Source organism: Larimichthys crocea, chromosome IV (assembly GCF_000972845.2).
Source record: "Larimichthys crocea isolate SSNF chromosome IV, L_crocea_2.0, whole genome shotgun sequence".
NCBI lineage: Eukaryota > Metazoa > Chordata > Actinopteri > Sciaenidae > Larimichthys > Larimichthys crocea.
In genome coordinates, this window is record NC_040014.1 from 5213416 (window position 1) to 5227724 (window position 14309).

The 14309-nt window shown below is 39.1% G+C and overlaps 1 protein-coding gene across 1 annotated transcript; it reads left to right on the top strand.

Moving 5' to 3' along the window:
- The first annotated feature begins 4041 nt into the window (after nt 1-4041).
- Nucleotides 4042-14087, top strand: parm1 (prostate androgen-regulated mucin-like protein 1). The gene is made up of 6 exons (XM_027278681.1): nt 4042-4170; nt 5817-5936; nt 6330-6563; nt 9953-10417; nt 13571-13595; nt 14012-14087. The coding sequence occupies exons 1-6, from the start codon at nt 4140-4142 to the stop codon at nt 14085-14087; spliced, it is 951 nt and encodes a 316-aa protein (XP_027134482.1). The 5' UTR covers nt 4042-4139.
- The last annotated feature ends 222 nt before the right edge of the window (nt 14088-14309 follow it).

A 14309-nucleotide genomic window follows, 5' to 3' on the forward strand; every position in this document is an offset into this window, starting at 1 on the left:
TGGACATTTCCAGTTCACCCTCAATACACCTTTGGATTGAACATGTTTGTCTGGCCACTCCCAATTTTCCATCTTTCCAGGTTTTGTGTACACCCACTCTCTGGTGCAAAAGCACAAACAACAGTCAGAGTCTTCCCCACAGCGACTCACAGTCAAACAGAGGCGACCCTCTTGTTCTCCGGGAGAGAACTCCAACACTTTGCTCAGATGTGAGTCCAGCCTCTCTATAGGAGTTTGGTTCCAGAACCAGTGTTGTGTGTAAATGTCCAACTAGCTGGCACTGCTCTACCTCTTGCACCAGCTCTGGTTATTTCCCAAACTTGACATTCCATGTCATTTGGACCAGTCTGCAATGTCAGGAGTCAACATCTTTAGGTCCCCACCTTTTGCTGCCAAATTCCTGCAAAACTAATTACATTCCTATCAGCCTCAGTTGTACTAGAATGTTTACATTAGCATTTAGCTAAGTAGGCTATAGCCTCTCAAAGCCAGTAGCATGGTTGTAAACTCTTGTAATGTTGCAATGGCACATGGCACGTGTGGAAAACAGGCCATTCATGCTCCCTGGAGGATGCCCCCTATGATTTTAAAGACCCTTCCTCTAGTGCAGTGGTTCTTAACCTGGGTTCGATCGAACCCTAGGGGTTTGGTGAGTCGGTCTCAGGGGTTCGGTGGAGCCTCCGCCCTGGAATTTTTTACACCATTTGTTACAACATATCTTTGTGAGCAATCGTTTTCGATGATGCTGGACATAAAAACTAAGAAAAGGAACAGACTTTGCTGTGAAAATGACATGAGACTGGCACTTGCCAAGGTGAAGCCACGCATATCTGAACTGGTCTCTCAAAGGCAACAGCAGAAGTCACACTGAGGTAAGTTGTTGTGAGTTCATGCACTGTGTTGGTTTTGTTATTTGAACAAGGTGATGTTAATGCATGGTTCATTTCGTGCACCAGTAAAAAAAATCATATTTTGTTTTTTACTAAAGAAGGGTTCGGTGAATGAGCATATGAAACTGGTGGGGTTCGGTACCTCCAACAAGGTTAAGAACCACTGCTCTAGTGTCACCTTTAAGACAAGCTTTATATTGTAAGGCTGCAGGGATAGAACAACCTGTTGTTTGTTCCATCCAACTCTTTTGTAAGTTTAATGGACAATGCACAGAAACATACATACACACACCTCTGTTCTGGATTTAATCTATTGGTGGCTAAACTCCAGCCTCAATCAAACAGTCCATTTAAATTGCAGACCTTTCTCCACTCCAGGGATAATTACCCCCATTATTCTATTGATGAAGTGGCACCTGAAAAATCCCTTTAATGTTTTACCCTCTTTGTGTTTTGCAGCATGCAGCAACACGCCTCCTGTGCTGCATGAAGCAAAAATGTCTTCATAAAAAAAAAGGTCATAATGACTGTGTGGGCACTGGATCAACCTCCAGAAGAACCAAAATGGCGGTAAAGAAACACTAAACTCCACCTGCTGCTTATCTTGTACCTTCTATGGCTATCAATGAAACCCTCATAAAGGAATATAACTTATATATTAAGTTAAGTTATTCTGCAATTATTAGTTGTGTTATTTATTCGTGCCAGCCTCTCATTCATTGCCCTTCCTCACAGAGGTTTCAGTAGCTCGGCAGCCGTCCTCATTTGTTTTGCAAACTAATTCAGGGCTATCAGCAGCCAGGCCAATTAATTAGGCAATCGTTCAGGAGAGAGGGAGTTTGACACAGCGAGGTCACTGCATGAGGTGTCCATTATTCTCATTTTCCACTGAGGTGTATGTAAACCTCTTACTGTTAGCCTTCCTCACTGAAAACAATACTGATTCACAGCAGTTGGATGGATGTCTTAACATTACAGTGCTTTGAAGGATTATAGGACAGGTCTTAGCTGGAACCAGAGGTTTTGCCATTCATGCTTAAAAAGTTACTAAAACAATTTAGCAATTATTATTGACTAATTTTGTATCTATATTGATATCAGTTGGGATATTGTAATATATCATGGAGATGGACTGTTTAGAGACACTGGAGACATGAGTTGATGTCCTGCCGCCCGGTAAGACGGGATGTTTCAGAGCAGCAGACGAGGCATCTATATCGCATTGAATGAAAAAACAACAGGAAGTTTGCAATTGTAGTTTGGCCTGTCTTTTGGCCATCTTACCAACATGGCCAGTAGTTGCAGCAGCAGCGACAATAAAACCTACATCATCAGTACAATTAAGGTACTAAGTGCCCGTCCACAATTTGCATCAAAATCACCTTCTTAGAGCCCCAACTAATTAAAATCATGACTCATATTTTTTCTTTCTTTGTTTCTTTTATATAAATTTTTATCACGAATGTCCATCATGTAAAGGCAACCATAAAGCTGCTTAGAAAGAATTGAAATAACAAGCGAATTATAACTTTGGAACTTGCCTGGACTTATAAAGGGCCTGCAAATGCATGATTCAGCATATTTTAATAATAAAAACATAGTTATGTCCATTTCTTCTATATTCTGTAAATATAGTCCTCCTACAATACATTACTATAATATAATCATTACAGTATTTAATTAGATTTTTAATTTATGCCTATAATATCTCTGACATTCTGACTAGACTAGGTACTTTTTAAAACATCAGGGCCGCACACCGTTTTTGACGACAGAAAATGTGTGTTCGGATGCTTTCGCTATTAGTATGGTTGTTTCCAGTTTCTAATTCACCATCATGACAGAAGCTCAAAATTGTCATCAAACATGAATTCATACTGCTGCCAGAATGATAAATGACCATTGTCATACATGCTCATACATTCTGACTGCTGCTTTTGAGTTTGTATTTCCAGCCTTTTCTGCATTTTCTGTTCTCTTGTCACATGAAAGCATGATTCTTTCCTCCGAAAGAGGGCATGGCCTTAGCAACTGCGGCTTGTTAATGAGATGTTGGTCTGATGTATCCCGTAGCGAGTCATTGATTAGGGGCCAATAGGGACCGATACAGTAGTATTTTTTTTAAAGGTTTTGAAATCACAGGCCACTTTATGAATGAAAATACTGCTCTCTTCTGGCTTGTAGTATGAACTACAAGCAGATTTAAAAAGCCACACCAACATAATTCTTTCAGTAATAATGTGAAAAAATAATTCATAACACAAGACCTTCAGCAGCAAAGTCAAGGCTATGTGAGCGTGTACTGAAACACTGAAATCAAAATACAGGAAGAGAAATACAGATTTGAATCATTTTAAACAATAAAAAATGCACAATAACAACAATGCTTTTTTGTCTCTCTGGTCATGATAATTTTAGTGGGGCAAATTCATCGACAGCAGTGCAGCTGTACTTCTTTACCTATCAATCCATCCTGATTTCCAGAAAATAAATCAATGATTTTGATAATTAATAACTGAAGTAATTTCTTTAGAAAAAAAAACCCAAACATTTGTCTGTTTAAGCTTCTCAAATGTGACCATTTGCTGCTTTTTATATCACTGTGAATGCATTATTTCATGGTGTTGGACTGTTTGTCTAACACAACAAGCAACTTAAAGCTTGGGGTAAACTGATGGCTGTCACAATTTTCTGAAAATTTCCAGACTAAACAATGAGCAGATGATAAAGATATAATCATTAGTTGTAGTCCTATAAAAACAACACATTAAACTGTGTTGAAAGCAGGTGAAAGTGTATGATGTGTTATCGAATAATGATAGCATCTTGTCCTGCTGCATCACTGGGATAGATCCATGTCAGTGCGCAAAGTTGTATGTTAGTCAATAAAAATGTTATCTTACCAAGCTACAAGCAACTGTTTGGGTGATAGCCAGATTTAATCACCTCCAAGTTCTCTTCACAGGCTCTCTAAGCACCTTAACAACATTTTAAGTATGCTTTTACAGTTTTACTTTCTAAACTTTGTGCTCTCTGGCAAAAGAAGGCCTTCTTAATTCCAGCGAAACGTGACATGGTCAGTTCCCATCAACATTTGGCCTTACCCCCAGGATCTTATAATCAGTCACCTACAGCCACAATCAGTCAGACACACTACTGCTAACCACAGGAAGCAGAGAGCACAGGGCTGCATGCGGCACAACAAGTCTGCAATTTGGAGAAATATATCCATTATAGTGGCACAGAGTGATGAGGGTCAGCCCACAAATTCTGCTAACACGTAAGTAAACGCTGGTGGTTGGTTGGTGCTAAACACTGGAATCTGTTTTAGTCTTTAAAGTAGCCAAAGAACATTTTAGCGATTTCTGGAAATAGTTCAGATTTATTTACACACCTACATTTTTTTCCTCAAAGACTGTGATTTAACTTCAGAAAAAAAGACAGTTTTTATTCTTTTTTGTGGAAAAGGTAAGAATGGGGGACAACCAGCAAACTGAGATATAAAATCTGATTTTTACGAAGTCAGTTCAATACAAATTGGTACATTTGTTCTATCAATTCAAAGTGTCGTTTGTCACTTAAATCCAGAAATCATCATGTCACAATACAGCATATTACCCCTTAATAAGGTAACACCCTTTAATGTTTAATCTAATACAATCTAATCCCTTATAACCCAGTTTATTAAAAAGCATTAGGATAAAAATAATAAGAAGAATAATGGACAGACAGATGAGGTGATGCCTGTTACAGACAGATTTGTTTCAATATTACTCTTATTTGAGTTTTAAATTGCATTTATGTAAGTTATAATAATGTATTGTGATCTTTAAAACTGTTTTCTCTGCTATCATTTGCACTGGGATGTAAAATCCTCTCACTGATAACAGACTGTTCATATGTGTATAACTCAAAGTCTGCGTAAAACTTAATTTGGGTGGACCTTTATAGACCAACACACAGTAAATCTGCAGTTTCAGTTTATTTTCAGTTTGTGGTTTCCCAGAAATATTGCTGTTGTGAAACAAAAACTTATCTCAGAGTCACATACAGCAACAGTTACATGACACCAGGCTGGGCTAACTGGGTGAGTCCTTCAAAGAAAGATCAGATCACACACTGTCTCTGTAATAATTAACTGACTGTGATAATTAATAATAAATTACTAAAAAATTATTACCAAGCCCTTTTATTCAATGCTGTAACACTCCTATCAACAAATCCTCAAAACTACTGTATCTTCTTCCTCTGTTCACAGAGCTCCATTGTTGTCCAGAAAGTATTAAAACACATCAGTGAGTCACACTGTTGCACATATTCCTTCTTTACTATGAAGACACACCATACTGTAGCTAATGTTCACTTAAATTTTACTCCTGGAGATACTTACTAAATCAGCGTACAAGAACCAGAACTAATTTGGTGCAAAAACAGTACTCCTCATGATATAATATATATATATATATAATATATATATATATATAGTATATATTATATATATATATCTATATATAATATATATTAGATAGAGGGAGAGAGAGAGAGAGAGAGAGAGAGAGAGAGAGAGAGAGAGAGAGAGAGGTATAACAGATCCCTCTGCACACCACTAGAGGGAGGTTGCATACCATCATTTGTACCACAGTTTGAGAACCAGGGCACTGCAGCACCAAATGTGTATTAATCCATCAAAACTGCAGCACCCATCTGTTTTAAAACATCACTGAGCCTTTTTAGAAAATGAAAATATACATTTGAAGCCTGCTTCTGAGCCACAGACAATTAGAGCCAGACGAACACTCAACGACAAAACTTAAGAGTGCACAGCCACGCTAAAAACTCTACAAATACAATCCTCGTCACTATCAAATACTGCCAGTGTGTAGAGTATTTATAATTCTTCTAATCAAACATCTCTTCATTTTGCAGGGCTGCTGATCTGCTGTGTCTTGACAGGGAAAAATGCTTCTTCTGTCCCACTGCCATCATCAATATCAAGTTCAATAAAAGAGTTTCCTTCTCCTATAACTGGTTCTCCACAGACAGCTGGTTGGTCAAAAACACAAAGCCACATTTATTTTATTGATAAGACATAAACAAAAAATAAAGTCCACCTCATTCAACTTAAATCTTTCACCACATCACTTCAGTGCACACACAGTTATCGTCCTCACATTCATTAACCCTGTATAGCCAGACTACATGTCACAGCTCAGACACAACATTTACTTACATTTATGACCCGACGACTGTTCTAAACTTTTCTAAACAACTATTGAACCTATACATATTTTAGATACTGTATTTCATGTTTCCAGAACATCCTGTTTTCAAGCATGTAGGAGATGTAGAACTGGGACCAAGCTGACACACTCTTGTGTGGATAAACCATGTCACGTCAACTGTCTTGACTTGAACTGCTGTTCTCCCATGCCCTAACAGGACACGTCATCTCACCACCTTCTTCATCAATACCATCAGCATCCTCAAGTGCACAACAGACCTCTCCTAACCCTCCCACATCTCCACTGACAGAGAGAACCTCAGCAGAAACTACTCTCCAGTACTCATCTACCCAACCTGCCATGTCACCTGTTGATGCTACTTCAGATTCAGTTTCAACCCAATCCACCTACGACCAGGAGACAACCAGGGCTGGACTAACTAACAACACTGGTAATGCTGTAGCTTCATCACCATTAAACACCTCCTCAATACCCATAATGTAATTTGAATGGCAACAGTATTATCTAATACTCTGCATGTTATGCTGGTAGTGGATCCATTTCAACTTGGAAATAATCTTCATATTATAATTAAACCTGCTTCCTCTGTGGGCACCATAGGGACATTAGTGAGACCACACTGGACACTATCACACGCAATAAACTTACTGGCAATTTAATAAAGTCCCCATGAAACAGGAAACAGAGTGCCATTTACTTCCTCAGTTTTACGTGGTTCCTGTCAGAGAGGGAAGGACTTGTTGCAGATATTGATAGGGGTTTTATAATAGCCAATGGCAAGTGTGTTACACACCCACTGCTTTGCACTGCAGCTAGCGCTATGAACTGGGGTCAGCGCCGGATGTGGGACCGAACACAAGCTCTGAAATCGGCGGTGGCCACTGTGGCAGGGAATCAGTAGAACTACCAAGTTGGTTTGGCAATCTCCAAGATTCAGTCAGTTCAGTTAGCTGCATGGCTGACCGAGCTAATGACAGTTAGTCTGTAAATTGCCTCGGTAGTGTAACGTTATTCCCTGCTGGTCTCAGAGGCTGTGCTCGAACACTGTCCAGTCTGGCTACTGAGCTCAGTTATGTTGCCTGCTAACAGCAGATTCAGTTATCAGCAAGTGTCAACCTCCGTTGCTTGGAAATGAAGCCAATGTGGAGAATCTGTAATTCCTCAAGCGGCCACTTGAGGCAATCTCCATAAGCACCATTATTAAAATACAGGATTAAACATGTTTACAGCCTGGTACAAAAAACTGTTTTGGTCTCTATAGCCAATTTCCCCATTCATGACAACTGTACTGAGGGTGAATGTGTTTTTAACTCACCCATCTGAATGATATTAAGACTCAAAGTGTCAAAGTGACTTGCTTGAGCACTCAGGTGTCAGTTGGTCCACCTCAGGTGGGATTCAAAATGGCGGCTGACATCACTCATGCTCTGTCCATTCTTTGTACTGTCATTGGTTAGTAGTAAGTTAGTGGTTAGCTACCTTTGCATGATGATGAAACATGATCCAGGTTCATTAAAAGGCAAGGCAAGGGCAAGGCAAGGCAAGTTTATTTGTATAGCACATTTCGTACACAAGGCAATTCATAGTGCTTTACAGTGGCAAGGAAAAACATTTGACATTAAGACAAGCAATAGCAATAGAATTAGAAAATTGAAAAGAGAAGAAAATTTAATTAAAAACATCAGAATGTCATTTAAAATCATTAAAACAGCAAATTTGAAAACAATTTAAAACATTAAACGAATCACTGGATTATGATTAAAAATTATTTAAAAGTTCTTTAAAAGAGCTTAGCCATAAGCACGTGAAAAGAGAAAAGTTTTTAACCTGGATTTAAAATCACTGAATTAAGTTATAAAGTTGTGCTTTTGTACATTAATTAGTGAGGCTTGGCCACAGATGCATGTAGCAGCTCCCAAAATCACTCATAGATTGTATCAAACAGGAAGCACAATGACGGATGTGTCATAAGTTAAAAAGTATTTAATTCTATATAAAATCAGTCTACGCCCCAAGGGCAGATGAGTCATCAAGAACTTTTTATCATTTATCAAGAAATAAACTCTAAAAAAACACAAAGAATACCTGAGAATTTTTGTTACTGTTCGTCCAGACACAGAGTATAGGTGACATATGAGATAAAAACATCATATCAGTCTTGACCTAAGAGGACTTTAAGTCATTGCGACAGCTTTATACCATGACCGGGCCACCATGTGAGGTTTGCAGTGTGACTCAGTCATCATGTAGCCTCGCCCCCAGGCTCTTATAATCAGTCACCTACAGTCACAGGCAGCCACACACACTACAGCTGTCCACAGGAAGCACAGAGCACAGAGCTGCAGTTACACAAGGGTTTGCGGAGACGTACAATAAGAGGAACACAATGATGAGAGGCAACCTGTTCACTCTTTTAACATGTAAGTAAACTTTGACTTTTGCCAAGTGTGCGATTATATTTAGTGACTAGTCTTAAGTCAGATTTCTCTCATTCTCTTTTCATGTAGCGTATTTCTTTTAATACATTTCTTGATGGTCAGAGAATGGGGAAGATCACATCTCAAGTATCAAGATAGATCACTACATTTAAGAAAATACTTTAAATGACTTAAATTTCTACAGTGCAGGGTGAGATTTTGGCTCAGGGAAATGGAGGGAACGCAGACATACCATGTTAAAAAGTTGACAAGTCGCCACCATGGCAACTGGCCATGTAAATACTGAATAATATTAAGGCTTCATTGCAAAACTGGATATCTTGGATACCTCAAAATTTTAATCTAAGTTGGTGTTTGAGTGAGGTAATTTCCTGTTTGCAAGAGAGTCTGGTTTCTCTCATTCAGTCGGACATTTGTTACAATTTTTTTTACCGGCTTAAAAATGACGTCAACAGGTTTCTTTTCACAGATAGATATTATATTTCACTGGTGTCATGTCTGTGTCCATACATTGACTTTAACTGTGAACAACAGTGTGTTCTTTTGAAACCTGTGGGTAGTGGTGGAAGTCTTACACACAGGATGTGTTATCGGTGAAATTCTCTCTCTGAAACAATGACACTTTGTGACACATGGTGACACTGAATAACAACAACTTTTTGTATTCATTTTCAGTAGAACTGTGCAGCAGCTTTCACTCGGATCCTTTAAAAAGACTATATTTAAAACTGTTACTAGAATACTACGAAGACAGGAAAACCTCGAATGCGTCATATGTGACATCCCGTTGATTGAAACACTGATAACAAAACTTTTCATCCTCAAGTATTATGTGATCCTTTTCAACACAACATAATTCTGCCATGACTGTTAACTATGACTGTCTCTAGTCTTTTATTTGCAATTAGAGTGAGGTTAGAGAGTGAGGAGCCAACAAAGCTGCTGAAATACCTTGACGTACTGCTTTGTTAGAGGATAAGGCTGGCATCAACAAGTTCCCTGGAAAGACTACACTAACAATGTGTTAGTCTGTGTCTTTCTAACTTCCATATCTGTGTGGCACTCAACTCCCATTGGTAGCTATTATATTGTAGATGCAAATTTCAAAGAGCAGCTCAGTCAAACACACCTGGCCACTTTTAATACAGGAGGCAATTGCTTGGAACTATTTTCAGCAGTAGATCAATACACATTTGTCCATCAAAATATGTTTAAAACTCGCATAAAGTTAGGTCATTATACAGCTGTTTTCACAGGTGAATAATCATTCCACTGTGGTCTTCTTTGAGACTGTGGGTTCTATGAGAAGGAGCTGATCAGAGCAACAAGAATGAAACATGCAGGAATTACAATAACAAACATCTCTTGTTATTAACTGCAGGTCTACTGTGCTGTACAGTAACAGTAACACTTAACATAACAACACCAACAAATGCTACAGCTGAGGCCACAACAATGACAACCACCCTCAAAACAACTTCCGAAAAAACAACTTCAAGTTCAACAGAAGACCACTCCACATCCTCTCCTTCAACGCCATCTACAACAACTCAAACCAAGGTCTCTAGCACCACCATGCCTGAAATAACACAAAGCAGCAACGGCACTACTGCCAGCCAATTCACCACCAACAACACCGACACTGCCACCACCACCAGCAGCACCAACAACACAGACGCTGCCGCCACCACCACGAGCAGCACCAACAACACCACCACTGCCGCCAACACCACCACCAACTACACCGACACTGCTGCCACCACCACGAGCAGCACCAACAACACCACCACTGCCGTCACCACCACCAGCAGCACCAACGACACCGACACTGCTGCCACCACCACGAGCAGCACCAACAACACCGACACTGCTGCCACCACCACCAGCAGCACCAACAACACAGACACTGCCGCCACCGCCACCAGCAGCAGCACCAACAACACCGACACTGCCACCACCACCACCAGCAGCAGCACTATCAGCACCACCACCACCACCACCACCACCACCACCACACTGGCACAGGAGGGACACAAATCCAAGGCTCTGAGCTCAGGTACGCAGCCACAAAAAGTTATTTTTTTCCATATTTGCATAATGTAAAAGTTAAAAAAATGTAAAATGTTATGTAACAGGTTCATGCAAACTAATTTATAAACTAACCAACCACCATTAAGTAGATAATGAGATATTTTACTCAAGAAGTGACAACTTTGACCTAATGTTGCCAGTCAGGCGATCAAGTCCATACCGATAGGAACACAAGAAGAAATAAGTGAAGTTGAATTTCAATAAAGAGTTGCAAGTCAGCTGAAGAATCCATCACACAGCGCGGTAGGAGGGCAGACATGCTGTTACGTCTGTTTAAACGGAAGTTCAGACGATTTTTCTGCATTTACTGTTAACATCGGGAGAGCAACAGAGCCAGAAACACAGTCAGTCTACATTGTGCAAACTTCAGTTACTATCATCGCTTTGTTTCCAGTCCAAGTCATTAAATGTAATTAAATGTTCTGGAATATAAGAGATGCCCTCTGATGTGCTGGTTACTTGTTAACTATTTTTATGAACACATAGTCAAAACATATTGCTGGGAAATTGCAGGTTATGATATAAACTAGCTTCTCCAAACGTGAGCATTCAAACATATGATGTCTAACAGAGAAGAAGGTCATCACACCTCTCTGATTGAAGGGGGAAATGTACTCCTGTACAGTTAATGCATCAGACTCTCTGTTCCTCCTTATTCATGACCACCTTAAACACCATAAATCTGTGGTTAATATGTGAACCAAACAGTTTCCTCTCACGCTTCCTTGTTTACTTTGCAGATAAGTCTTTACTAAGGGAATGAGTGAAAACAGCAGTTGTTTCCACAAAAGGCATTCTGCCGTCCTGTTCAGTGTATCATTGACAAAGCTCTTCAGCCACTGACCTGTTTTTTTATATGACATCCAGTCATTCTCACCATGTCATTCATTGTGGTAGAACAATCACACCACAGACTTGTTATGCCACACAGACACAACACTGACAAGGAAAATACATGAGCTCCATACAGAGCAGAAACTATTTCACTTTTTTCAGTGAATCTCACTTTTTTTATCATAACCTTTGAAAAGATTAAGCAAGTTAAGCAAGTCTTACAGCTCCTTACATCTATACTTCTTAGTCTATGTGTTTGCCCTGTTTAAGTGCTCCATATCAGGGCACTACACCCAACAACTCCAGGTTTGAACTCTGTCCCTCATATGCAGAAAGTGTAAAAAGAACCTCTTTCCCGTCATCAGTTACCATTATATCTGATAATACATATGACGCAGAACTTTTATGGCATTCCTCAGGGTGGTGGTTGACTTGACTTCTTCTAGGCTAGGTCTCCCATTGAAAGTCTTAAGTACTATGAGTCACCCAATGCCCCCTTTCACCATTTAGTCCCAATAACTAAATCTGAAATGATTTCTCTGCAGTTACACACTTTATGTTTGCTTTCTTATCATGTCTGAAAAACCACGAGGACTAGGCAAATTAGACTGATAAAAGAATAAAAAGCAATGGTTTCTGGTCCATGGGCAGTACCCACCCTCAAACAGGGACTTGTACAGGACCAGGAACTTAAAATTAAAATGCAATGCCTAAATTCCTTTAAATGGGTCTGAAAGTTCCTGCAGTAAAAAGTACAGAGATGCTGGACTGTCAGAGTGGTTTCTTGGTTTCTGGAAAATGTACGTTGTAGAATAATACATTTTCCGATAAGCCGCCTCCAGTGTTTAATAACACTCTTGATGTAGCTGAGATTTTTTCCATTCAGTACAGAACAGTGACTTCTCCAACCTTAAAGACATAATTCCATTGTGACTGAAGTTTTACTCAGTTTTCATCCCTTAATTTTATATAATAGTGGCACAGCTCTACGGAGGGCAATTGTGGTTGCGTCCACCATCCTGGTTCAGACCAAAATAAGTTACAAGATGGACTGAACCATGTTCAAAGAGTTCAAAGATCAACTTCCATGATGAGTTCAAGATTGATAATCTACAATAAAGAGATCAAAAATTAGCGGGTCCTTTGTTGTTCACGATATGGTTCCATAATAAATACTGTTATCCATTACTTGGAGGACTGTAAGCCAAGTGATTTAAACATTGACCTTAGAGGGAGGTGTCTCCGATGTGAAATCTGTCTCCTGGCCTGGCACCATCTAACAGACACATTAAAATAGATCTTCAGCAACGTGTTTGATCCAGTTTCCCCACAAGGAGATTGCTTACAAGTTTATACTTAAGCCCAAAGGTTTGTTATACCTGTTTTGGAGTTAGCGATTTACCAGGAGAAGATTTAAGACAGTAGCACACTGTAGATAAGTATAATCAATTGAGGCCAGTCATGCTACATGTGCTGATGAAATCATGGACTTACTGTAGGAGGCGTGTTTAGATGACATGACTTGCAACCTCATGAAACAGCTGGATGTCAGAACCATTAATAAAACCTAAAATATAAAGTTGAATATATATATATTAAATATAAAATGTATATATATATCTATATATATTATATATATATTTTTTTTTTTTTTATTTTTTTTTTTTTTAATCAAAACATGATTCTGAGAAGTTTTGGGCATGTTTTAGATTTCACTGAGTCTGTTTGTCTGATGTTTGCTCATGATATGGCTCTATGAATAGATGTAATAAGTGATTGAATACACTTTCAAGTAAGTTGCCCAACAATGGCGATAAGCAAGCTGAATATGGGCCAAATGATGAATTACTGTGCAATGGTCATTAGGAAGAAAGAAATACACTATGAACAGTTCATTGCTCTGATGTAGTTTTAATATAATAACATATTTTCTGACTAACAGTGTATATTTTCTCTCTTTCTCTCTCTCTCTATCTCTCTCTCTCTTTCTCTCTCTCTGTCTCTCTGTCTCTCTCTCCAGGGAGCATTGTAGCCATTGTTTGTATGTTCATCATAACTGCCATCCTTGTGTTAGGTGCACTGTACTACTACAGGACCCGGTGAGTCCAGAGCTCAAACAAATCTCCTACAAAGTACAATAATCAACATGCTACAGTCAATATATTAAAGCTCAAGTGATGACATTTAGTCATGCAACACACCAATAACGATTGTGTCCCTGCTCGTAGCCTCACTGAGTACAGTCAGTGAGCCCATCAAAATGACAATACATATTTTTTTTTCTGTGCCATTTTAGTTTTATTTGTCAGGTTACATTTAACTACTTGTCTCTCAGATTTCTGCCAGATATTTTTAGGGTTCAGTGTTTAGGTATCTTTATTTCTCATTATTCTTTGTATAGTAGACCTCTGATCTTTGTTAGTGAACACATTAGAGTGATTAGTGTCACAATTATTTCGTTCTTTTCCTTTCTCCACTTGACTTCATCTCTCTATCTGTTTCTTTTCCATTGCAGACGTGCATCTTACGGACGTCTTCTGGACGAACACAGCAGTTTAGGAAACTTCAACAACCCCATGTACGACCCTTGAATCCCCTAAACCCTCAGAGGCCTCAGTCTGCAGAAGAAGACATTCTGAACAGAGTGTATTTATAGTCTTTGCACAAAGAGTTCAGGGCATTCATAACAACAGTGACATTCAGTTTGATGGCACTCTGATTGCAAAATGCTAAAAAAAAATTGACGTTTCTATTGATCAGGTAGCCTCAGGACATAAAACTGCTGGGTTTTTATTTAGAGTTTCAAGCAAAGA